General features: G+C 36.3%; 1 protein-coding gene across 7 annotated transcripts in view; it reads left to right on the top strand.

Moving 5' to 3' along the window:
• Window positions 1–16,757: 16,757 nt before the first annotated feature.
• sgip1a (SH3GL interacting endocytic adaptor 1a) overlaps window positions 16,758–25,902 on the top strand; it is a 57,548-nt gene continuing 48,403 nt past the window's right edge. For 4 of the 7 annotated variants that reach the window (XM_032571599.1, XM_032571602.1, XM_032571601.1 and 1 more), the window contains exon 1: window positions 17,275–17,694. In XM_032571599.1, coding sequence (XP_032427490.1) covers window positions 17,685–17,694 — 10 coding nt within the window. In that variant the 5' untranslated portion in view covers window positions 17,275–17,684. Of the gene's footprint in view, window positions 16,954–17,274; window positions 17,695–25,902 lie in introns of those variants that run through there. The other 3 variants (XM_032571598.1, XM_032571600.1, XM_032571603.1) reach the window with 3 other exon arrangements.

Raw genomic sequence — 25,902 nt, 5'->3', positions numbered from 1 at the left:
ATCAACTCAAACATGTCATTTCATTTACTGCTATATCAAAGAAAAAATTCTATTCCACATTGCTTTTACCAAAAGATTTAAGAATGTCAAAGGTTAATGGAAAAAAAAAATGTTGATAACTATCAATGAGGACAGTTATAAAGTAAAAGGTTTCTAAGGTTTTGGGACTCCAATGAAGCCCTCCAGGCCGGTCTTGCTTTGGTTAAGGTCAGTGTTCAAGATCTCCACAATGACAAACAGACCTTCAGAAAAAGACTTTCATACAGCAACTCTTTGTCTTCTGGAAAATGCAAAAGTTTTAAAAAAGAAAAAACAGAGGCCCGGTTTCAAAGGGAAAATTACAAAGACAAATTTCTTTTAAGTCACATTTGATATACTGTAGGCCTATATAGCATTTTGTACAACAACTAAAAGTAACATAGTTACTTACTTGATTGTGCTATAAAATGGAACTATGTGCCTAGAAAATATGTAATACATCCCCTTTAAAGGGTGGGTAAAAAGTATTTGTAATTTAAATGTAAAAAAGAAAACAAGTTAAACCATCAGTTTAATTTATTTACTTATTTTTTTAATAAAAATTATAAAAATAAAAATTGTGCACATGTAATCTTCCAGATATTGGTAAATTAGAAATAAATATTATTTTAAAATATACATTAAACTATGAAATTAAACTCTGAAAGACATCTTTTTGTTTCTTTTTTTTTTTTTTTCACAGTGGAAACAGACACAATGATTCTTCCTAGATCAACTCAGGACCGGGAGGAGTAGGACGCACTTCCGGGGAGAATTGATTGATTTACAAACGCCTGGAAAATAGGTAAAGAGTCCAGAAATGTTTCCCAAACATATACGTACTAACGAACTAAAAGCATGGCAGTTTTTAGCAATCTACAATGGTTTAAATGTAAACATTGTTGAGGCGGTAGCATACTGCCAATTGAGAGAAGCTAAACACGTTAGTAAAAGTAAAAGGTAAGCTAATGTATTAGTGCACACCTTAGCTTGCATTTGATACATTATAGCTTTCTACAATGGAAAGTTGTAGATTAGCTCCGACTTAGTTTACAAGGGGTAATGCTAACTAAGCTCAAGTGAGTGTATGAAAAAAGTTTCGTTTTGTTGAAAATGTACTTAGTTTTGAAAAATTCCAAAATCGTGTAGGAGCCGTTTCACCGTGGCAACATGCCCATGGGTTGCAAATACAAGGTCGATCATCACTTGGAACATGATAAATGCTTCAGTTGTGCAATTCCCCTTTTCTGTTTCTGCAATAATCTAACTGTTGTAGTATAATTAGTTGCTAGGGAAGAGACAGGAAGTGTTGTTTTTTGTTCGAGTTAGCAACTTTAAATTTGGCTTAGAATAATAAAGTTTCTAAAAGGTTGTACAAGGCGAAAAGTTAAAGAAAACTATGGAAATATTTTATTAAGTAAATGTTAACATACTTATAGCTTGTTTATTCCGTAGAATATCTAGAAACTAAGGGGCTTGGTTAATTATAAAAAATCTAACAGTTACGTTTAAACTAGAAAAATATTATTGACAAGTAGTTTACTGAAATTCTTTATTTTAGGACAAAATGACTATCAAAAGTACAATTGTACATTAAAGCAAATGTGTACTTAAGTAAAGGTAATTGTATTTATATAGCACATTTTCAGCAACAAGGCAATACAAATTGCTTTACAGGAATTAAAAGGAAATGCAAACAAAATAACACACTGAGGGAAAGACCACAAGAAGAAAAAGAATCAGATGTTGATCTAAAGTATGTAAACTAGGTGCTCCTGTTCAGGGTTGCTAGATAAGTATAAGTAAGTATCCTCTGGTCTAATTCCTTTTCTGGGTTGGAAGAACAGGAGTCTAAAAAATACTTGCTAAGGTAGTTTTTTTTGGATTCTAAATTTGTTCTAATCCCTGTTCTGGATTGCTAAATAAGTATAAGTAAGTATTCTCTGGACTTTCTAAGTATGCTCTAAATTTGTAAAAGTAATGAGTACTCTACAGTTTCTAAGTAATAAAAACAAAGTATTCACTTTCTGTAAGATTGTTTTCTGCACACTAAGTTTGTTCTAATTCCTTTTCTGGGTTGCAGTAATAGTCTCTCTGCATAATCTAAAAATTAATCTAAGAAGTTTAATATTGGTCTAAATAGTGAGTACTCTACAGTTTCTAAAAAAATAAAATAAGCTGAAGAGTGACTAATCTAATTCCTTCTCTGGGTTAAAAGTGAGTACTCCACAGTACATGGAGTAAAACTGTGGTACAATGTGGATGAGAAGTTGGAGAAAAGATGAGAATCAGATTAGAAAAGCAATTTAGGTTTCTTTAGAGGGGTACACACATAGTGCTATTTTATAGCGCAATCAAGTAACTATGTTACCTTAAGTTTTATAAAAATGCTGTGGATATCATACATAGTTTAAAAGAAATTTGACTTCACAATATGACGCCTTGAAATTGGCCTGTGCATCTTTAAGAAACCCCCACTCTGTAACATAAATTTGTATGTTACAATTATTTTATGATTGAAGTGTATCTTCAAGAAGAAGATACACTTTTGGGCTACAGTAACTGTGGAAGTTGAAACTGAAAGTAATTCCGGCATTTTGCTTGCTATTACTGTAAACTGTGCACTTCCCACACCAGGGTGGACTGTGTATTTTAAGGTTTGAGTAGGATTCTCATAAATGATGAAACCTTGGGTAAAATATCCTTTTTCCCAAAAACAAATTGGGAAAGAGGGATTTTTTTTCCTGGTAACACAAGCTAATGTCTTTCATGTGTATGTAAATCAGTGAGATTGGAAAAAAGTTGGTCCTGAAAAAATCCTCATCAAATCTTTCATGCAAAATACTATCCTTTATTTCCAATGAACTGTAAAATATTTTACAGTTAAAGTTGAAGTATATGTATTTCCTTTTAATTCATGTAAAGCACTTTGTGCTGCCTTGTTGCTGAAAATGTGCTATATAAATAAAATTACTTTTACCTTTACTAGTCACTGTTAAGAAAAGTATTTATATAAATGCACCTCTTTGTTAGTGTGCCTTGCCAGTTGGTGCTTAAGTTTACTACGTAAAGTGAGGTTGTCAAAGTGAGGCTCCGCAAGTATCACTTAGAAAGTGATACTTGTGGAAAACTCACTTTTATTTGTTGTTTAAATAGAATCATTGTTGTTGTGGATGTGATAGAAAAAATTGTTTTGAATTTTTGACAGGCAAGCAGGTCTTATGTTTCTGTTATACATTATCTAGCAAAGAGAGAATTCTTAAAATAGTATTTTCACTCTTGAGTTTAATTTGAAATGTTTCTAGTCAAGCACATGTTGTGTTTCTGCTCTGCACAAGTATTTATGCTTTGCCAACAGTGTACACACATTAGTCAGTTTCTTCAGGTTTATTTCCATGTGCAGTAAAACTCTCTTCAGCTGGATAGTATTAATCATTTGTTTGTCCATTAACAGTCTGATGAATAATTTAGGTTTTAAGTCTGGGGAGAATTGAATCAAACTACTAGAGAACAGGCTGTACCTTATCAGAATAATTTTAGTTGGATCCAATAAATGTGGAAAACTCTCTTGAGTTTTTTTGTTTTGTAACTTGAACAGAACAGGTGTTGGTACATGTGATCGCTCACATGGAGGTACACCTTAGGCCCAAGCATGCATAAATATTTGTGAAAAAAGAAGAGACTCTATTTTAATTTAAGAAATTGAAGAAATGTGAAAGATATCATTCCATCATCATTGTAAATATTGGATGTAGCACAGATGGAGAAAATCATCTGAACATTAGAGTGGTGAAAAAGAGTGAGTTCAAGAAGTTGTCCATAACCTTTTAATGAACTTCCTTCTGAAAAAAAAACACAGGAGTGGGAAGAAATTACATGATGAAATAAGAATGAGGTTTCAGTTTTTACTGTACTTGGGAATTCAGCCTGGGAACAATTCTGATCTGTTTCCTGTTTGGAGCTGAGAAAACCCTTTTAAAAAACCCCCTGCCCTTTTCAGTGTAGAGGTTTGGGGTATTGGACATAGAGGCATGACTGTGGGCAAATCTGCTCCCCACCCATAACAATATGACTATTGGAAATTAGGATGAGTTAGAAACAGCTTTGTTTTTGGAGAAATATGTAAAGTTGTATTCATGTGGCTTTTTCTTGGGCAGTTGGTATCTGTAGCATGTTTGCAGTCCTGTCACTCTTGTTGGGCAGCAGTTACTCAGTTTAAAAAATCTGTGAAGGAATGACTCAACTGAGATGATTAATCTGATGTTTTTTAACTTGACCTCCAGAGTCCCCAGAAATCTAACTGGTGGAATTTGAGAGCATTTATTTAAAGTAAGTTAGGAGAAAATCTGAATTGCTTAGCACAGATTTCTACAGAAATGTGTGGCCAAACAGATGTGAAACACCAATCTGCTCAGAATTACAAGCTAACTGTAAAGATTTGGGAACTTCAGTGAAACACATTAAATGTCATAACCATCAAATAGAAAGGATATTTGCGATGAACTTTCCAAATGACTGGTCAGCCTACCAACGTTACTCCAAGAGTTCTTTAAGGCCTTATCCAGGTGGTCATTCTAGCCTGAAAAGCTTGGGGTCTTTATTTTCCAGGCAGATAGTGGCATTTTATATTTCATAAAATCACATAACTGTTTTCTTTAGATGTTACGAGAATGCTATGTTAAAAATAACTTAAAATAAATTTGACTTTGTGTCATAGCCGTATCTGATGCCTTGAAATTGCCTCCATCTCTTTAAGAAGCTTGAACCCCAGCTGACGTAATCACAACAGAGCTTCTCCATAAAGCTGTTTATAATCATTCTGAAGAGCTTTGTAGTTTAGCTCAGCAGACACAGAGTTCCAAAAGGTATTTGCTCATTCCTGCTGCCACTAGTCTGATGGAGCTGCAGTGGGGATGCATGAACATGAATAGAAGGACGAAGAATGAGTAGATTAATCACAGTCTAATGGGACGCAAGGTTCTATTTCTAATATTCCAATTTTATGTATACCCAACATGATGCAGGTGTGGTATTATAAGTAGCAATATTTTTTCCCCACAAATGTCCAGAAACACCTTTATGTATAATTGTATATGTGTGTAATTCTACAAGTTACAATGTATTTTCTGACTTGTGTAGTTAAATGCAGAATGTGTTGTTGCTGCTGAAGACAAAGTGTTCTTTATGCTGCCGTTTTCAGTGGTATTTCATAGAGAATCCTTACCCTCTGGTATAAACTCATGGAGGATTCCCACAGCGTCAGTGATTTAGAGCTATTTTTAGGTCCTTGTTCTAAAAATTCTCACTGCTCTGTGTTGTGCCGGATCCAAATTTAGTTGGCTGTGAAACATGAGCTTGCTAAAAATAATCCTCAGTCCTATGTGAGTGAGATATTTCTGAAATGAATATTGTGAACTGTGGGGGAAATGGATTTAACGAATTATCTAGTGTGTGTGTGTGTGTGCAATATGAATAGTGTTCATTTTAAGACTGAAGAACTCACCGGAAGTGTTGGTGGTGAGGGATTTATGTGAGCTGTATGAGTGTGGGTGAGCTGAGGCTTTCTGTGAGGAGAAGCCCTTACATCCATATTTATCTGTACTTCTTCATACATAGGTTTGTACATAGACATAGTTTGTCCATGTCCTCCCTAGGTGCAGATTAATTTCCGGAGATTTGATTTGTGCATATTGACCTAGAACTGGTTAGTGCTGCACTGCTACAGTAGTTCAAATAAGATGTTTTTTAACAGCCTCTCTGGCCAAAGCAATCAGCTCATCCATTGCAAAGTTTGTCAAATGTACCACTCTGTAAATTTCACTGTTAATTTCAGTAAATATAACATGTCTTAACAGCTAATGACAACCAAAATTCAGGCAACATTTCTACAGTAAAATTTCCCAGGAAACTAGTTTTCATTACTTCTATGTAGGCCTGTCACGATAGCAAATTTTGCTGAACGATTAATTGTCTCAAAAATTATTGCGATAAACGATAATATTGTTTGAAGACCTTTTTACACTGAAAATGACGTAATAATGCATGCTATTTCCTGCCAAAGATAGATACAGTTTATTTTCAAAAGAACACTTAACACTGGAACTGATAAACAAAGTAAACAAAACAACCAAAAACAAAAATAAAATGGATTCTCAGTCTCCATTAACACAAAATGTATTTGAATAAAAACTACACAAAGCCAAAGTGGAAATAAATACTGCATTCAACCAAAAGAGGGCAGATTATGAAGTCTGTATTTTATGTTGCCCTTCAGTAACAATTAGATTTAAATAGAGAAGATGCGCACATCCCACTACCTGATGCAATAGTTCACACTACAGGTTTTTTGCTCCTATTTTTCCCCTTACGACAATCTTAAAACGTTGGTCTTTCTAAGATTGTGTGGTGTGTTACGGTAGATCGTCGTTGCCGCTCCGATCCAAATCAGGGGTTTTCCCCGAATGGGAGTGTTAACGCAGCCTGTTGAATGTGACAGCTAGTCAATCAGAAAGCACGGATTCTCCTCCGAGCTTTTTGAGGGGAAATTACAGAGGGGAATCCCAAACAGCTCACACGGCGCAACCCGAAGTCCAGCGGACATTGGAGATGATACCTGGAAACAACATTGATGTTTATTCAACATGCAAAGAATATAGAAACGACAAGGGGAGGAGTTGGAGCGAAATTGCTACCGCAGTTGATAAACCCGGTAACTTTTCAGCTGTTCTTCGTTAACGTGACATAAATAGGTTATAATAATTTTCATTCAGTCAGGACTTTATGCTGACACTAGTTACATGCGTTGCAGGTAGATTGTGGTAAAACATTGATTAATGCCTGGTTTTAAAATTACTTAACTGAACTTGTAGCCAGTATTTTGTGCCCATTGTTGGACACCACACGGCAGGATCGAACCCGATGGAACCGTTATACCTAGGATTTCTGTCGGCTAATGTGTGGCCTGTCAGGTTTTGAAAATGGGGCGACAATCGGCCGACAGCTCTAAGATCGTGTCTTGTGCGCTGGGCTTCACACTAAGGAAATGAGGAAGGGAGGAGTCAGTGGAGAGCACCGGAGTTGAGCCCTTTTTCATTCAGTGTCATTAACAGAAATAGAAAAAGGCCGGAAGAGACGATAATGCCGATGTCGATAGTTTTAATTTATCGTACGATTAATTGATTTATCGTTTATCGCGACAGGCCTACTTCTATGTAATAATCATCAAAATTAAAAGAAATGAAAACTCAACATATCTCGCTCTTTGTGTAATTAGTCTATATTTAGTTTTACTTTTTGGACTGATTGACTGGAAGAAAGTAACATTTTGTCGATATTCTTACTTTTTGAAATCCTTCTGATTTTCTTATTTAAGCAGCTTTTAGCACCAGACTCTGCACTTAGTTATTTATCTAATAAAATACTGCTTTTAAAGACAGGATTTTCACATGATTGCCTCTGCATTTCTTCCCACTCTGTTGTGTATTTTTTAGAATACAGAAGGAGATTCCTTTAAAGGAATGGAGTTTTGTTTGTTAGGTGACTCAGGATGTTTGTGGGAGTGGGAGTAGAGGAACACCGCTGTAATCATTTGCCATTTTTGAGTGTATACTTCGGGCATCCTGACGAGTCATTCTGATGATCTGTTGTCAGGTCAAGAGTTGGGTTCATTCTTCTCTGTCTGCTCTGATGGGCTGTCAAACCCAAGAGTTTTAAAATGATCTACCTATTTTAAGAAACCTTGTGAATTATAGGTCTTGTTAAATGCGTCATTAGGAGGCCTGTGTGGACTTTTATTAATGCGTCACAGTTTCTACTTGCACACATAACCTACATTAGCAGCATTCTCGTGGGTGTCCAGAACGAGCTTGAGAGAGCCAGAAATCAGGCATAGGGAAGGTTTTTTTCTCTTTTTATCTCAAAATTTCATATTGGACTGGTTGTTTCCCTTGTTTGAGCTTTTTCTTTTTCAATGCCAATTAGGCAGAGGTGTTGCTTAATCATCCTCTTCTTGGGAATTACCAACCAAACACCCTCAAAATCACAACTTCAATGATTTGTATTTTCTGCTTGTGTTACAGATAAAGATACCAGTTAGTGTTTAACTCTTGTATGTACAATACATGTTTGAAACTCTCTGTAGAGGGATCATCTGACTCCATTATGTCACCTTAGTCTGCTTGTCCAGGCAAAGTCCAGTACTCACGGGAGCAACCTAATTTCAACCTCCCCTCTTTTTATAAGTATAAGCTGATTGTAAAGCAAGTCTGGTGTGTGTTTATTTAAGCCTTGGTCCTGTGTGGAAATGGTAATTGGTGTGAGTAAGAGGGACATATTGGACCAGTGTTGACATCCTGGAGACCATTAGTGAGACCACAGAACAGACCGGCGTAGTATCAGAGAGATGAGCTCATCTTTTCCATCCCGTGATCCAACGTCTAGAGGGGAGAACAGGGATTTCACAGGATGTAACATGACCCGGACTCTGGATGGCGTTTCAGATCAGGGAATAGTCAGAGTTAAGCGGTGTTTCCTTTGAAAACACCGCAAAAGAGAATGAATACTATGGGAAATCTGTAATCCAGTTTTACAATCGACTTTTTAACCTGATTCTCGTTTTGTCCAGAGGTGACCATAGGCATAGTGGATTTATTTTATTGAAACACTAGATGTCCCCCAGACTTCTTTTTCCCTTGGTGATTTCAGGCTGCCCAGTTTGGGGTTAACTGGCCCTCAGTTAGCCCCGAAAACATGTTGAAAATGTGACTTTTTTTAAGGTTCTTTTTCTTCTCCTAACTTGTCCTAACAATGTTGGAGCAATGTTGAAAGTCAGGCTCAGCTAATATTTTAACATTCACATCTACCATTGTCTTCAACGTGTCTTTTAAGTAGTAATTTTGTGAGAACTTCGACACTACAAGCACTCTTACTACAGTGTTAAAATGAGAATCTTGAGCATCTTGTGAAGTTACAAGTTACGCTATCCTATTGGTTTTACAGATAAGTAAATAATTTTTTAACAAATCAACATCACATTTTAGCAATAGAAGGACTTTGAAAGAATTGTCTAATTAAAGTTTTGAAGAAAGATTTTCTAAGCTGCTCACATCAGATCTTGTTAACTCAAAGCATTTTTTCTCAAAACAACTTTTTTCTCGTAGTTTTACTACTTTCTATTTATAATGTTATGACTATATTTTCATAATATTATGACTTCATTCCTGTAATAAGAGAAGTTTTTCTCATGAAAAAAAAAATCTTTTAGTCTGGCCCTAATCGTATAAACTAAACATTTTATTCTTTAAAGGTTTTTGCATGAACATTTTTTAAAACATTAGCATCTCTCATGAAAAATGTGAAGCCATAATCAATTTACTTTTGCTGGATCAGACTAAACAAGATTAAATTGCCAGTGAATCTGCACTGAACCTCCTTTGCATCATCAAGCAATCAGGAAGCGGAGGCTAATTTCACAAAAAGGCTTAATGGCTTCTGGGGTGTATATATATGTGTGTGTGTTGGTCTAGTGTTTGTTCCTGCGCTCCCAGACAGGGCAGCAAGTGGAATAATGACGAAGAAATGTGTCTGCATGGTGGTACAAACAGAGATCGTGTGTGGCTGGATCGCACGTAGGCACACAACGCTGCACCCTGCCATTCACACCCCTTATCTACATGCCGTTGAGCACAATGTTATGATTTGAGTGCACTCACCGCTGAGGCTTCGGTGAGTGAGTGTTTGTGTACATTTAATGTCTGCAGTCTAATCATCATCCTTCATCAGGGCACTTTGGCTGTGAGAAGTGACGGAGCGGGTTGTAGACTTGCAGACTTTTTGTTTTTTTTTATCTCTTTTCGAGCAGGAAATGGCAAGAAGGTTTGGGATTTGGGACGTGACAGCTGCAACATGAGCTCAGGGAAATCCCTGCATAGAGATGACATTTTTGTTTTGTGGTATCTTATCAGTAAAGCTTGTCTTTGTTAGCAGTTGACTTCAGTTGAAAATCATGTGTGTAAAAAGTGAATTATTGCTGGTGTCATCTAGGTTCCTGACCTTGGGTCAAATATAATCATGTACTGTTTACCATCTTCGAGATATTCCAACATTTGAAAAAGCTACACTCTCTAAATTAAGATTTTCATTCATACTATCTATATGGTTGAAAGATTTTTAAATGAGATACCAGAAAAATTGTCATGAGGTTTCTCTGATTTTGTAAAACATAGATTAATGCAATCGTGCCCTTCCTCCACCTGTTTCTGTCAGTTAGCTTGCTGCCGTTGGTGGCAGCAACTGGCAGTCGCTAACTAACAAGAGCAGTAAGTATTGTGAAACACCATGAGAAAGATCTCATACTGCTTCATGCTAGTCAAGTTCAATTTATTGATCTTCCCTATTAAAAGATGTCTGCCACTAAAACAAGGAAAAAAATCAACATTTTCTCAAATTTGACCAATTTACAATCATTTTATTAATAAGATGTAATAAATAAAATCACAATTGTTCTTAATTTCTTTGTCCTTGTCTGACCAAGAAAACAGTTTGGTACCTGGTGTTGCTATTATAAGAAAAGCAGCTGCTTTGTTTTATATGGAAGTTGAGGATTTAAGTAGAACACATTTGATGAATGATCATAAACTCAGAGACCCAAAGAGCCTCTACTCTCTTCTCGCTTTCCGCAATAAAACAGTTGTATTCTACTAAATGCAGCTTTTTTCTTTTACTTCTTTTTTGGTTTAAACTGTCTTCAGATAACAGGGTGATTATCTATTTATATGAATTTGTCTTGTAAGTTTTGCCACTGGTAAAGAATTACTTCAAATAGATTCAGAGCAGCATCTCTGAAGAATAGCCAGATTGGAGCAACAGCGCACCCTACAGGCAAAAAGCATGAGCAAAGGAGATGGGAAAGTAGGTCAGGAGGGAGGGATGTGAAGGGTGTTTTACTGGTGGGTGGAGGTGAAAGATGATGAATGCAAAGAAGATGGTGGGAACAAGGGAAAAGGGAGGAATACAGAAGAACTTTAGATTTCCTGTATTGAAAAACGCTCCCTTAACAGTGTCTCTACCATCTGGGAAGAAGAAATGCAGTCTGCCTCAAGTATGATTTTCATCTCCTTCTTTGTCTGAATTGTGTTTGTTTATATGCCAGAGAGTGAACTATGCTCTAAGGAGAGTATGTTTTACCTTGATAAGGACGTTGGCACAGGAAGCACTCTGCCTGAATCTGACAATGATATGAAATGTCACTGCAGATATCAATCTAATAGTTTAATTTTGGAGTTATTGTTTGTGGCCTACTTTCACATTATGCTCACAGAACCTGCTTAAAAGCCCCATTTTAAATGGTCATGTTCATAAAATAGTTGTGAAATGTTCAAATTATTCAGTTTTGAAGTTATTTGTTGGAAATTTAACTATTTGGAAATAAAACTGGTCTGGACAGAGATTTAGTTGAAGTAGTTTACACTGCAGGCACTTTCAGTGCACTGACACCATCAAGTCTTTGCATCTGTGTGCAAAGACTAATGGCCCTATCCTTCTCCTTTTTTTCCTGATTTCTTCTGGCTTTGACCATTTGTTAAAATCACAAAAAAGTAATTAGGGTCTGTAACTAAATGGTCAAATTACAATATTTTAATCTAAACCTTGATTAAATTGTTGCAGGTGTAAAAGTGCATACAAATTAGGGTATTTGAGGTTGAATAAAGCACTTCTTTTAAGTTATCAGCAGATGGCGCCAATCACTTGTGATTAAATTGTTTAAAGGAATTTTAACTTATTTCTTCACCTTAACCAGTAATTGTGAATGCTTCACTTTCATGTGACAGTAATAATTCATCATATTTTTGTATTTTACTTTGTGTACAAATTTCTACAAATTACATCTTAAGAGTTTTATTAAATACCAATTCTCAGAAACATTAGTTTGTTGCCATATAAAAGCTTTTATTACAACAGGGCTAACATATTTAAAAAAAATGTTGACATCCTATAAGTACTTATTTCTTAAACCACTGTTCGCACATTGATTTCTAATCTAAGTTTTGTTTGTCTCTGGAAACACATTTAATTGCTCTTGACAAAAATAATTATGTTTTACTTAGGAAGATATAATACAATGTTATGACATTCTGCCGTTTAATTGCAATTCTTAATCCATTCGATTGAAATAACTTCTTTGAGACAATTCTTGTAGTAACTCGTACATTTGTAGAAATTGCATGCTGGCCTTCTTCACCGGTAGGATGCTAAAGGGGATTCTTGCATGTATCCCTCTGCATCTGTGTGAAATCATGATCTGTTTTCTATCTCATCATATTGCTTACTCTCACATAAAATGTCAGGACCACACTCAACTAAATATCTTAGGTTTAAAGGGCAAACCTCTGCAAAATGCTGAGTAAAGATGTTGTAATCATGCAGACCTGATGTGATATGCCTGTAGCTCCAAAGTGACAACTCTGGCACGACTTCCTTAAGACGGGCTCTTTATTTTTTGCCGTGAAAACTATAGCAATAAAACACAAAGCTTTAGACATAGATACATTTACAAACAGACAGGTGACACGTGCTTTGACAAAAAGGTTACCTCGTGGCCGCCTGCCACTTCGGAGGTCTTTAACCGAATGATTCGTCGTTGTTCACTCTAAACCAAAATATTAAGCAATTAAAACACCATAAAACACCATAACCAATAAATTCACAAAACATTACAAACATAACTACAAAATACCTTGACAACGACAGGACATGAGGCTGCTACACATATCTCTGGCACGAGCTTCTGCTTCTTCTATGTTTATTTAAGTCTCGCAGCCTCACACATGTACACAAATATTGCGATATCTTTCGACAAAAAATAATTTGACACGAAATAAAATACAGTCATTTAACACAAATCGTAAAACGTGAACCAAACAACTTAAAATACATTACTCTATCTTTTAGAAATAAACATACCTTTTTTCATGACTTTAATCATTTTAGTGACACTTACGATGCCTGTGTAATGTTGTGTCTGTTTGGTGTTGATAAACATGGAGGAGTCCTAATTTATTCCTTTCTAAAAACTGCATTCTTATTTAGATTTTACAAAAGTTTAAAAAGTAATTTTCATTGGTTTATTTGTTCACATTGACTGATTGTAAGTGGTCTGCTAAATGTGTCCAAGATTACGTTAAATGCTGATACCAGATATCTAAACTTAGTCCATAATCCATAACCTCTTCTACAACATTACCAAGACCAACCTACTTGTACTTTCATTCTATTTAAATAAGTGGAGGTAAAGTAAATTATGAAACAGAAGAAACAAACAAGTATACTCGGTCTAATAAAAAAAGGAGCAAAGCTATTCATAGTTAGTGCATTAAAGGAACGACCTTCAGTGGCTGACAAGTTCGAACTCCTGCTGTCCCACATTGCTATTCTCCACAGGTCGTGTGAAAGTCCTTTACAGTGGACAATCAGTTGTTGTATACAGGTGCTGCTGAGAGCTGCCGCATACAGGTTTGTCTTCTTTGCGTCTTTGTCTTTCATCAATACTTATCCTGTTTTTCTTCTTATGATTTTCAGTGAATTAGTTCTTCGCTTGTTCTCCTCTCATCTCTGACCGTGGAGAGAGCGGAGCATCTACAGAGGAAGCAGTAAATGGCTGATCAGCTGGTTACTGGTTGGCTTCGTATCGTTGCAGGTACAGTAAGTTAAGTAGCAGTGCTGTGTCTCCTTAGCATGAAGCAAATGGATTGCTAATTTATGGCTTCAAGTTAATCTTTTGTTCATATTGTCAGGTCATTAAGTATGTGAGGCCTGGTGTGGGACCGACCTTTAGCTGTCTTTGCATACAGCTTTTGTCTTTTTAGCTAAAATTTTATATTTTTGTGCATGAGGAATTATAACATGACTTGTAATGTAAAAAAAATGGTGTAATTTGAAATGATCTGAAATTGTTTGGTTTGAAATGAGGCCATCTGCTCAATAATGTAGCATTCTTCATTTCATTACATTGTTCTTTATTGATAACATATGTATTTATTTTACTCAAAATATTGTAAATTTTTCAGATCAATTCAAGACAGTAATTTCTTAAATGAAATCTGTCTTCCCTTCATTGTATTCAGCTGAGATTTTTCCAATTGAATACTGTTGTGGTATTGTATAAATCTCATTCTTTGGTAGGGGAAATTAGAGGCATTAATTTGTGCATTAATTGCAGTTTTCCTCTTCCTGTGCAGTCTTTATTAGTTATGTTGAAAGACCCACATCACTAGACATACTGACTACACCAAGATGGCATTAGCAGAAAGAGCCTATATTGAACAACTTTATTTATAGCTTTAGTGCCAGAAGAGAAATATACACTTGACTTTATACTGGAAAAATTGGCCACTAGTTGATAAAAAAAGTAATATAATGGCCATACTATAATAGCACTGGCTGATCCAAACCAGCTTTTTAATTTTTTTTATTTTTTATGAAACTATTTGTTTATGTGTTCATAAAAATCTCTGACACAAAGAATAAAATGAAAAAAACAAAAAAATTCTAAACAGCGAAAACAATTAAAATTCCACATTGTTCTAATATTACTTAAAGTGATCTATGTGCTACTTACATTATACTAAATACATGGAAAACCAGATGTTTACATGCACTGCATAAAAGGAAACAAAATATTATTTTGTCTATTCCCTATTAGACATTAAATCAAAGCTTTTCCTGTTTGAAATTGGTTGGGATTAACAGATCTTGTATTGTTCTATTGGATTAAGATTAGGGGTTTCTGATGGCCACTCTAAAACATTGAATTTGTTGTCCCTTATGCCAATTTTGTGGTTAAATCTTTAAAGAGAAGGACTATGTAATATCAACGTTTTTGAGCTCTATGTCATGTTATTATGTTATTCTATAATCACTAGACACATCTGGAGTGTTTGTTTGATTCTTTCATGCATCCAGCTGAGCTTCCCGCTCATAGAGCACCCCTCCCATGTGCCTTCCCCCCACAGACACAGCTCTCTCATATAGCAGCAGCACCAATTAGCAAAAACCTATAGGACGTCTCCAAAAATAAGGACTGTCTCGCTGAGTATATTTGCAAACTATAATATACATTTTTACTTGGCTGTAGGAATATTTGGCTTCTTCTTCTCTGAGGAGCATTTACGCTAGTAAATTTTGTATCAAAGGATCACGTATGTATAACGTTATGTTCCATTTAAAGGAGCACAAAGAATGTAGAAAGTTTATAGTAATGTGCATAAAAAAACCCAACATATTATTATATGCAATATAAAATGCATCAGACTAGGATCTGCTGGTATTCTGTGGCATGTTACCACAGAATGCCAGCAGATGGCAGGATTTGTTGAGGTTTTTTTTTTTTTGCTGCAAACACTTAAAATTAGCTTAGCTCTGAAGAGTTGCATTTATTTCAGGTTCTGCATGGACATGTCTTTTTCTGGTTGGTCTGTCATTGGTGTTTTTAAGCCCAGAGAAATGTTGAATTGGAGGCTTGGTTTGCCCATTTTATAAAATCTTTTTATCCACATTTAGGGATCAGTAAATGCTTTTTTGTAAATAACTTTTCACCTTGATGTCACCCATATTTATGAATTCTTTTGGCAGAAGCCATTGCTATCTTTATAATGCCTTGTTTTACAGTGCCTTGTTTTTTGTAAACCTTTGCAACATATCCTTTGCAGCAATGGATATACATATCCTGGTATGTATATCATACATACATGTGCAACCATAGCTTTTAGATAAAAGCTCTGTTTCCACAGCATTAGCTGAATAGTGCCAGTCTACTTATTCTCCAGATTGTACAGTACATATATGTCCCCCCTCACCCACAACTAAAGATATTTAGAAGAATTAAATTCTAGTCCTGTCACATGTATTCTCATTAAATTAAAGTCAGTGTTAGCTTCAACAGTTTAAAATATTTTTAGACAGATGCACACGATTGTGGTAGAACAAATTACAAACATTTTTATAATCTCGAATAACCAGTTAGTTTTTTTTGTCTCGCCATAATGCATGCACACAAGTTGTGCAAACACAACATAAGTTTTCAGTGTTGCTAACTATATCTATCTACACAGAGATCACGACTGAAAAAACAGAAAATGTTATGGAAAATGTAAAGGAAGCCTAGATAAAAATGTTTCCATTTATTTAAATTCCATTAACCGACATTATTATTGACGTGTTTTTTACGTGTCAATAATAGACTTTTATGCTACTTATTACAATTTACTTGTAATGTTTGAATTTAAAACTAGAACATTTAGTAGTAAGTGTACTAGTATGTTTAAAGGAAAAAAATCTCACATTCAGGACAAAACATCTAATTGTTTTTATGAAATGTAGATGTCATAAAAAATATATATTGTAACTTATTACAGACACTGCTGTCACCACTACATTTTGTGCATGTCTGTATGTACTCATTCACATGCCTCATTTTACCCTGTCATAGACAGTTAATGAGTACTTAGACAAACACGAGCACACACCCCTTTCCGGAGGCTGGGCTGCTGTCAGTCCTTTGTGCTTGTTGGTTGCAGCTGTAGCCTGCGTTGCCTTGACGTCACACAGATCGATCCTGCTCCCAGTGCAGCTTGGTGAGCACGGTGACAGTAAAAAAGGCTGCAGAGTGAAGCAGGGCGGAGGTTTGAGTGAATCGAAGGGGGGAGGAGAGAGAGAGAGAGGGCAGAGTGAAACCACAGAGGTATTCCATGCAGGGCAGGACAGGCAGAATCTGCTACTACAGAAATAGTCACTACACAGGACAGTGTAGGGTAAATATTTTTCTGCAGTAATGAGTGCACGACTGTTCTCAAAATGGGTAGTCACTTCCATATTATCCTGTGTGTGACTAAATAATGCCATTCTCTGCATGGTACGGTTGACTCACTGCACTGACATAAGGTAGGGTGGTGAGGAGGGGTGATTCTGTGTTTGTTTACCACATTTGCCTATTGTTGGTTTTAATTGTACGTGCCTTTTTGCTTTTCAGTTCTCCTCTGTGCCTTTGTAAATGTGTGCTTATGCAGTGTATGCCGATACTTATTTGTCAGGGAACTGAGTTGGTTAATGCAGCGTCCCTTTTGAGCTGTGGTGTCAGGAGATTCTAGCTGTAAGCCATGTGACTTTGCAGAGAGCTACAGAGATTGGCTGAGGTCATCTGTGACCTCAGCACACTGCCTGTGTCCCTCCTCAACGCTGTTGCCCCTCGTTAAAAACACACACACACACAATCCTCCCTCCCTCCCAGTCTGTTCTCCGCCTCCCCTCCCTGCCTCTTTTTCCTTCAGTTGGCTTTTTCCCCACCGCTCAGCATCCTCTTCTGCGTGTAGGCTAGAGCCACAGCAGCAGCAGTAGAAGCATCCATGGCTTAATGGACAGCTAGCCTAGCCCCTACCCCTCCTCTCTCCTCTCTTTTTCTTCCTCTCTTCCTTTCGAGCTAGTTGACAGGCAGCGTCTGGGATTGTTGGAGGCTCACAGTTAGCCAGGGCGTTATCCACGAGCTTGCAGCTGCTTTGCTGCCCATCAGTTCCACTGAATATCTGTAACCGGGGGCTTCTTCTCCTGTCCCCCTCCCCGTGCCTCCTGCTTTCATTTCAGGCTCTTTGGAAATAGAGGAATGCAAATCTGCAACCATGATGGAAGGTAAGCTGTTTTTATTCTAATTTTTTATTATGCTATGGACTCCCCATCCCACCCCACCACCCATTCATATATATATATATATATATATATATATATATATGTATATATAGGGTAATCCTTCTTTATGCCCTTGTCCTACTGTGCTTCATCTGCTATGTTTGGGAGGTTCAAATGTCATCAGCCACTCTTATTTTAAGTGCACATTTCAGTGACTTGCATGTTATTCTTAGAAAAGGGCACAGCCACTGAATGTTTATGATAGAGGCACAATGGCGAGGCTAATTGAAGCTTGTACCTTAGCGAGTATGTCCGCATATGTTGGAGTACCCCCCTACTCCTTTTTGCCACTTCCCATCATGGAGGATTATTTGGATTTGTTGTGCTGGACAGCTTATGTGCCCATCTGGCTTACTTGTATAAATTCTCTTTGTATGATGTGCTCACCCTGTCTCTGCTATGTGTTCATACCACTGGCACATTTAACACGGTGGTGTTACGAGAATGTTGCATCTGTATCAGGATATGAATTTTAAGGTATAATTTGCCCTTCGCCTTTGCCATTGTTAGGGATTTGAATGTAGTTTTAGGATCATATCTCTTTAATTGATGACATCACCAGGGGTAGGCCGGTGATATTAGTATGAATCCCTATGGTTCTGCAGCTGGGAAATGAAGCCCTCCATCCATCTGTTTCCTTTACTCTTTTTTATTAATAAATTTGAGAATCAGTGATCAATTTCTGTTAATATCCCCAGAACAAAATTCTGGTGTCAAAATTATTTTATTATTTAAGCAACCTTAAAATATCTAAAACTTCATGAAAACATTTTGGCACAGAAAAATGCAAAAAAAGTATTAATCAAACAGTTTGTAAAAGAGGACATCATTACTAGTGTTCACCATCTGTTTCAATGTTTCAAGCAACTCTAGATTCTTAATTCAAGTTGATTTAGTAATATTAATGAACCCAGAGCTGTACTCTGCCAATTAGATGAATTTTATTAGCATGAAGTATCGAAGCGTGCATCTGTGTCTGTATATTTAGAAATTAGAGGATGCAACTGCTTCCTCCTCCTTTATTGTCTTGAAAGAAATCCTGGGAGATTTTCAGAATGAGATTTTCAAAAGTATTCCTAAAGTTCCGGTTCATTTTTCACAAATTTACTTTTTGAGGTTATTTTTAATATTACATTTACACATACATTTAGCCATGTTTATTTGGAAGTGCATGAAGTGTTGGCCAGGTGGTATATATTAACATATCTTTAACGTTTGTAAATAGCAATTATTGCTATAGTATAGTCTCAAACTGTAAAGTTATAAAAATCCAACCTTATTAAAACAAATATTTGTAATAAACTCAACAGTGGCACAATTCTTGGTATCTTCAAGCATACTGTAAAATTTTATGTCAAGTATTTCTAGGACTTTTAAGTAATCCATGACTTTAGCCCTCCCACAGTCTTAGCACTATGCTCAGGTGGAGCGTGACAGATGTTATAGCAGGACAGCAGGGGAGCGATACAGGTTACAGGTGGGCATTTCTCGTCAACCTGTAAGTTTCTGAAACCATGTAAAAAAAAAAACTCGTAAAAGCCCATGCAGGGTCAGTCAGGTCCTGCTGGGACACGCACAGGGTAAAAAGCTATCCAATGGACCCTGTCTCTTAAGACCGCTCGAGGGTTAAGGATATACCTGAGGGAAATGCACTGCTTGTTTCTATTAGCAACTAACCACAATGTTGGAAGAGGATCCACGTTTATCTTTCTATAAAGTTAAGAAGATGGTAATAGCAATAAAACAATTCTTTAAAACTTACTGGTTAGTGAACTGCAGCAAAGACATGCAATGACAATCAGAACCTCTTTGCCAAGAAAGAAATGCTAATGGTAAAACCTTTTCTTTTCCAATGAGATCTGTTAGGCATGGTGATGAATCTGTGATGGTGTAGGCCTGTTTCTCCTACAAAACCCTGGGAAACTAGTTAGGTTGCATGGTGCCATTGACTCTATTGGCAAAATGATTCAAAAGCCTGTTGAACGTTATCAGTAGAATGCCAGACCTTTGATGGAGAGAGAGAAAAAAAGAGAAAACATAAGGCTGACAATCTACCGTCCATTACTCCCCACTTGTCCAACGACTGGGGGAAGCTGTTTTTAACAATAAGCTTTATCAAAGAGGAACATTTTAAGCCTAGACTTAAAAGTAGACAGGGTGTCTTCCTCATGGAGTAAAACTTGGGAGCTGGTTCCATTGGAGAAGAGCCTGAGAACAAAAAGATCTGCCTCCCAATGTCTACTTTTAGAAATTCTAGGAACCACCACTACTCCTGCAATCTGAGAGTGAAATGCTCTGTTAGGATTGTATGGAACAATCAGATCTTTGATGTATGATGGAGCTTGATTGTTAAGGTCTCTATATAAGAAGTTTAATCTTAAAATCTACTTACAAATTATGTTTACAAATGTGCCACTGGTAACTTCATTAAAAACTGTTATTTCTTAATGTTAATTTTTTCACATTAAATTCACAATAGTTTAATGTCCTTTATAATACTGCAATTAAAAATTTTATTATTTTAGGTAGTGGTCATTTGCAGGTTTTCAGTGGAATTAATATATTTGGTCAGCGCTGCATGAGAGTCTTGATAAATGTGCATTCAGAGGTTCAGTGGCAGCACAATAGAGAGTAGTTAAGGTTTGAACTTGTTAGTCATGTATTATTTCCTCCTGATGACGGTTGTGTTTTAAAGGTTAAAATTGGATCTTGCTGTATTAGAAATGTTTTTATTACCAAATACAGAGTTTGAAATATTTGAAATGTTGAACACAATTTTTAATAAAAATAAAGTTGATAATTAAGGACATATTTCAAATACAGATCTTTCCAATTTGATCACCAAAGAGATCAGTGACCTTATTTAATGTTTCTTCTCCTCCGGCAAGTGAGCTGTCCTTTCACTGTCTGCATTACGTCAAGCCCCAGGTTAAGTAACAAATGTGATGGTAAAAAGCACTGTTTGCATTTGCTTTCCTTCCATTAGCAAAGCTAGTACAAGCTTAACATAGAGTGTGTTAGGGCAGGATTACGTTCAGGTGTTAAAATTGGATGCTAATCCTGGCTAGCTCTGCTTTTTAAAGCCCAGCGCCACTGCCAGCATGACTGTCTCTTCCTGACACACGAGGGTAGAAGATGTGGGAGGGTTACTTAATTGTAATTAAGATCAGTAGAGGTGATCATCCTCATGCTGGTAGTTGGGATTACCATCTCTTTTCCTAAAGACGTGATCTGGAGAAATGCAAGAAAGATATTGGGCACTTTTATCACAATAACAAGATAATGCAGCAGTGTTATCTCTGCAAATTATTTCTGACTGGATGGGGTTTAACAATTAACAAAATCTGATGGAATCTTGGCATATCAGTGTTTTAGTGCTTGCACACTGTGAGATGAAGCAATACTGAAAACAGGCATAATGTTATCCTATCTTTAAGTAATGTCAATTTAACTGCGTATTTTTCTAAGGTGCGGAGAATTTGATAGAAATTAGCAACCTGAGTTTCTTGTACACAAGTGCTGCTTAAAGGGGGAGTTGTTTTAACTATTTCATCTTAAAGTTAGCTATTACTTTACTTAGGAAGGGTTTTTTCTGCTGTCTCTTGACAGAATTTCTTTTATTTTCATAGAAGTGCATCACAGTAAATCAGAATAATAGTTCAAAGTTGTGTATTTGAACGATTTAAATCAAAAAGTGAAATACATATAAATTCCGTTCGTGGGTTTCCAGGACTTTGTGTTTATTTCTGTTAGCTGAGAGTTAATTATTACCCATAACTGAATTTCTTAGAAAATTAGATAAATGAATAACACCAAAGAAAAACAGATAATACGTAAAAGTCCCCCAAATAAAAAGAAAGCCTATGTACTATGTATGATATGCACTTAGTGCTTAGTCCAGGCTTCTTTAGCATAAATTACTGCATCAGGGCAGCATTGAGGTGATCTAATGTAGCACATCTGAGATGTTAAGAAAGCACATATTGCTTTTATAGCTGTGTTCTGTTGCCTAAAGTAATAAGTAACAATGGTTTGCATTGACAAAATCCCTTTAAAATTTGCTTCAGTTGCACCTTTCCTTGAAGCTTGTAGTGACACAACATACGGTACGTTATAACATTTATTAGGGACATAATCAGTGGTTATATATATATATATTTTTTTTTTGCTGAAAAACTATATAGCAATGGATTCCTTTTTACCATATCTCTAAGTGAAACCTCAGTCAACACTGCTCTCATGGGTGGAGTTACCACTCACTAGGACGTCACAATTGGACTGCTAACAAACAAAAGCCCAGCCAAAAGAGGGTTCAGGGGAAAGAAGGTTTTGTATCATAGTCAAAACGTGCCTTTTGGGGTTTACCTCAGGCCAGTTTGCTCATTAATCATGCACAGTGATATTGTAGTCAATAAATTGGGCATTAAGCTACAGGCTTTGTTGGCAGGTTCCAAGTCATGCAGCAAAATAAAATCAGCATCTCTGTGTTGTCATCAGAGGGAAAAAGGAAGTGATTTAACCTGGTAGACAGCAGCGGTGACTATGAAAACGCATTGGATCAAAACCATAAGATGGCATGTCTCCCTAAAACATGACAGATTATGGAAACATCACTGTAAATGTTGAACAACTTGAATTCTGTGCCACTTTGGTCTGGGCGACAAAACAATAACTATATCTATTGCGATAGACACGTCATCAATATTAATAGAAAACACATCTGATAGAGTGTTAATAATTTCACTAAACTCTGATCCAGAACCGCACAACATTCTAGAAGATGTAGGCAGAAGAAAAGCTTTAACCACTCTACTTCTCACGACCAGCTAAGCAAGGTTGATGGCATTAACTAACTCACTCACACTTTGGTGAATTAACAACCTGTTGAATAAGGCCCCGACATACTCTGGTGTACTTCACTCCTCAGACGTCTGCGCATGCTCTATGAAGACTCAATGTGAACCTCTGCCGAACATGCCCACACAAAGGTCACTTTTTACCACTGCATGCTCAGTGACGCGTTGATTCACACAGGAAACTGCTCAGCAGGAAACAGTGTTCGCATCACGCTGTTTTGTACGCCACACCGAGCTGATAATTTTGAGTCGGCACGAACAGTCAAATGGATGCATCAAACCTACTTCTTTCCGTTTCGATTGTGGGAAATAAATTAATTTTGTCTTGAAAAATGTTGTCACTCGATACGGCCTGGATTTGAAGAAATCCAGTGACGAAGTTTGGTCTACAGCACTCAGCAAACAAACTACTTTATTTAGGCTTACCCTTCTTGCAGCAAGTGTCATTTACTGTCTCCTGGACAACTGCTTTCCGGTAGTCTTCCCTTTGATTTTCTAAGTTGTCCAAGGGACTGAAGTTGAGGTATTCTTCACATCCATCAAACTGAACAAAAATAAACACTTGAGTACAACACTAAAAGTGCCATGAAACTGTAGTCGTTTTATAATAAAATACTGATGCAACTCTGTTTTTTTATTTCTGGACTTGTATACCTGAAAAAGTATTTAGAAATTTTAAGTACTGCTGCCATCATTCAAGTCTAAGCATGCCGCTAGTGTATTTTCTTTTCCCATTCTCTCTGCTTTAGCTTGAAAGACAGTAGATGAGAGCAGATGAGATGTGTGTCTGTTTTCAGTGATTTAGATCTTTTTACAGCACATGCTAAGAACAGTAGATGCTGTGAGTTTCATTCCCACATGCTATAAATTGTTCGGATCTTTGTTTTGGGCATCATATTTTACTTTGCAAAACAGAATATGTGGGTATTTCACTTTGGCCCTTAAGATAGGAAATCCTTATATTCCCTACTGTTCTCCCCATAAAAAATAACTCTTTAACTTTCCTTTTGGGCAATAATAAATTAAAATGTTTTTTGTGCTTTATAACATTTGGATGAGTGTTGGAAATGGTTGGGTGAATAGTCTTAGTCCAAATAATGTAGGTTTAATCCAAATCCATTAACTGCCAGTGTGATCTTCTTTAGAGGAAAACAAATCAAGTTAAAACGTATACTTCTGATTCCTAGAGCCAAAACCCGACTCTACACTTTACATATTTGTCCATGTTTATGTTTTGAGCGGAACAGCCTTCTAATCTCTAATGACCCTTTGGCATTTCCTGTGTAGTTACCAAAAGAAGAAACTTAAGTCTAGTCTCAACACTGATAACACTCAAACAATAGAAAAACTAGCATGTTGGCAGAATGCTGATTACTTTGAACATTTTTCAGATTGTTTGAAATAGTATGGCCTACGACATACACTTCTTGGGCTTTAGACACATAGTCCTGTTAATCCTAGTTACCAGTGATTGGAATTAAACCGTCTCACAGAGGTTGGATAAACCTTTGACTGGACTGTAGCAAAGTAGAGAGCCATATGGTGGACTCCTTTGCAGTCTTTACGTCTGTAGTCATAGAAGAATTTATCTCCATTATTTTTGGCTTATAGTAAAACTGAGCAAAAAGACTCGGGAGTAGCTGATCTATTATACATGTAATAATTTTGTTATTGAAATAGATTTTTTTTTTTAAAAATACAGAAATTAATAAATTCTGCTTTGTGAATTTGTGGAAAGGAGCTTTCATAAGTATCGCTTTCTGTTGTTTTGAGTTAAACATGCCTGCGCTTGGGCTGCTTTTTTGAAATAAATTAACAACCCCTAAGTGTTTTTCAAATAATTATGACTATATCAAATAAAAACCTTGATAAAGACACATTAATTTGCCCTAATAATTTTCCTTCCCGGCTTCTTAATACTGTAAAAAAGTCAAATTAAGGTCTTAGTTTGCAAATGGATGCTAAAATTGACACAAAATGTTTTTGTCTCTAATTTCAGTGGCTAGTAGATTCCACAGCAGTGCATGATGTCTCCTGGCTGTTGTCTGTAATTTGCTTCTTAGGAGCCAGATATGCTTGTATAATATTGTATAATATTCTTTTTAATGTTATTTGGGAAGTAGGGATTGCCACATGACATAGTTAGTTTTCCCCTAATTTCTTAAGCTGCAATGTGGCACAATGATGAGGCAAAGTGGATGAGGACAAACGACTGCTGAAGTGGCTCAGTACAAAGTAAATTGAGTGTCTATTTTTTCCAAGCTAGAGGAAAAAATAGACACTTTGTCACTAAGCATGTCTGCAGGTTCAATCTGCTCATTCTGCTATTTCACCTGTCTGATTTTTACCTCTGACTCATGCCTCTCTAATCAAGCAACTGACGGGCTCCTTGTGTGCACATTTTTTCACTTTAACCTACACGTTTTAATTTGTTGCTGAATAAATTCGTATTTGATTTATTGAAATGAACCCAGAGGTGCAACTCATTCCTTATCAACTTTTAAACACTACTGTGCTAGAAGCTCTCTATAATTCAAAATAAATGATTATTTACATGCCAATTAAAGTCCAAACATGGATATTATGAGATACATTTGAAATTGCTTTCTGTTACCTTGAAGAAATGGTTTGATGAGATCAAACAGAACAAAGTAAAACTCACTTAACGTAACATAGTTTATATCCAAGCTCAACCTCAGCAGTTTTATTAGAAAAATGCCATTTTCATTGCTAAACTATGATACAAAAATTTTGCTTCCATGGTTATTTTTTTCCTTTATTCCATTTTACAAATAATATGACCATCATCACATTGCATATTTGTCTTTTGCTTTGCTGGAAAAGTGAGACTTATATGAAAATAACCCTTCCATATGCGATTTGCAGCTCTCACACTATATGTATACTGTACATGTCCACCACTGCTACAAAATCTACGAAACTGCAATTTAAAAACAATGCAGGAAGGTGACAGACTCTCTCATCTTACACTATACTATCTGCATGGTGAGGTGAGATTCTCTCACCTCGACATGCTGAATGCTTAAAACTGAAAGTAAAAGTGACAACTGCCTTGTTTTCTGATTGATGTGTGATGAAATCAGTTTGTGACTACTTGCGGGTACTTAAAATGTTGGAATTTCAGTCCCACTTATGATGACATTAAGGCAAAAGTAACCTTGTTACCTTGTTCTTACGTAGCAGAATACTGTGAATTCCACAACATGATCCAAAAAAAAGGACACATACTGTAAAAACATGACAGGTGATAGTCTACAAAATTCTCTTCATTTCC

This window comes from Xiphophorus hellerii, chromosome 9 (genome assembly GCF_003331165.1).
Source record: "Xiphophorus hellerii strain 12219 chromosome 9, Xiphophorus_hellerii-4.1, whole genome shotgun sequence".
Classification (NCBI taxonomy): domain Eukaryota; kingdom Metazoa; phylum Chordata; class Actinopteri; order Cyprinodontiformes; family Poeciliidae; genus Xiphophorus; species Xiphophorus hellerii.
The sequence above is the reverse complement of the archived record's forward strand: the minus strand, read 5'-3'. Positions and strand labels throughout refer to the sequence as shown.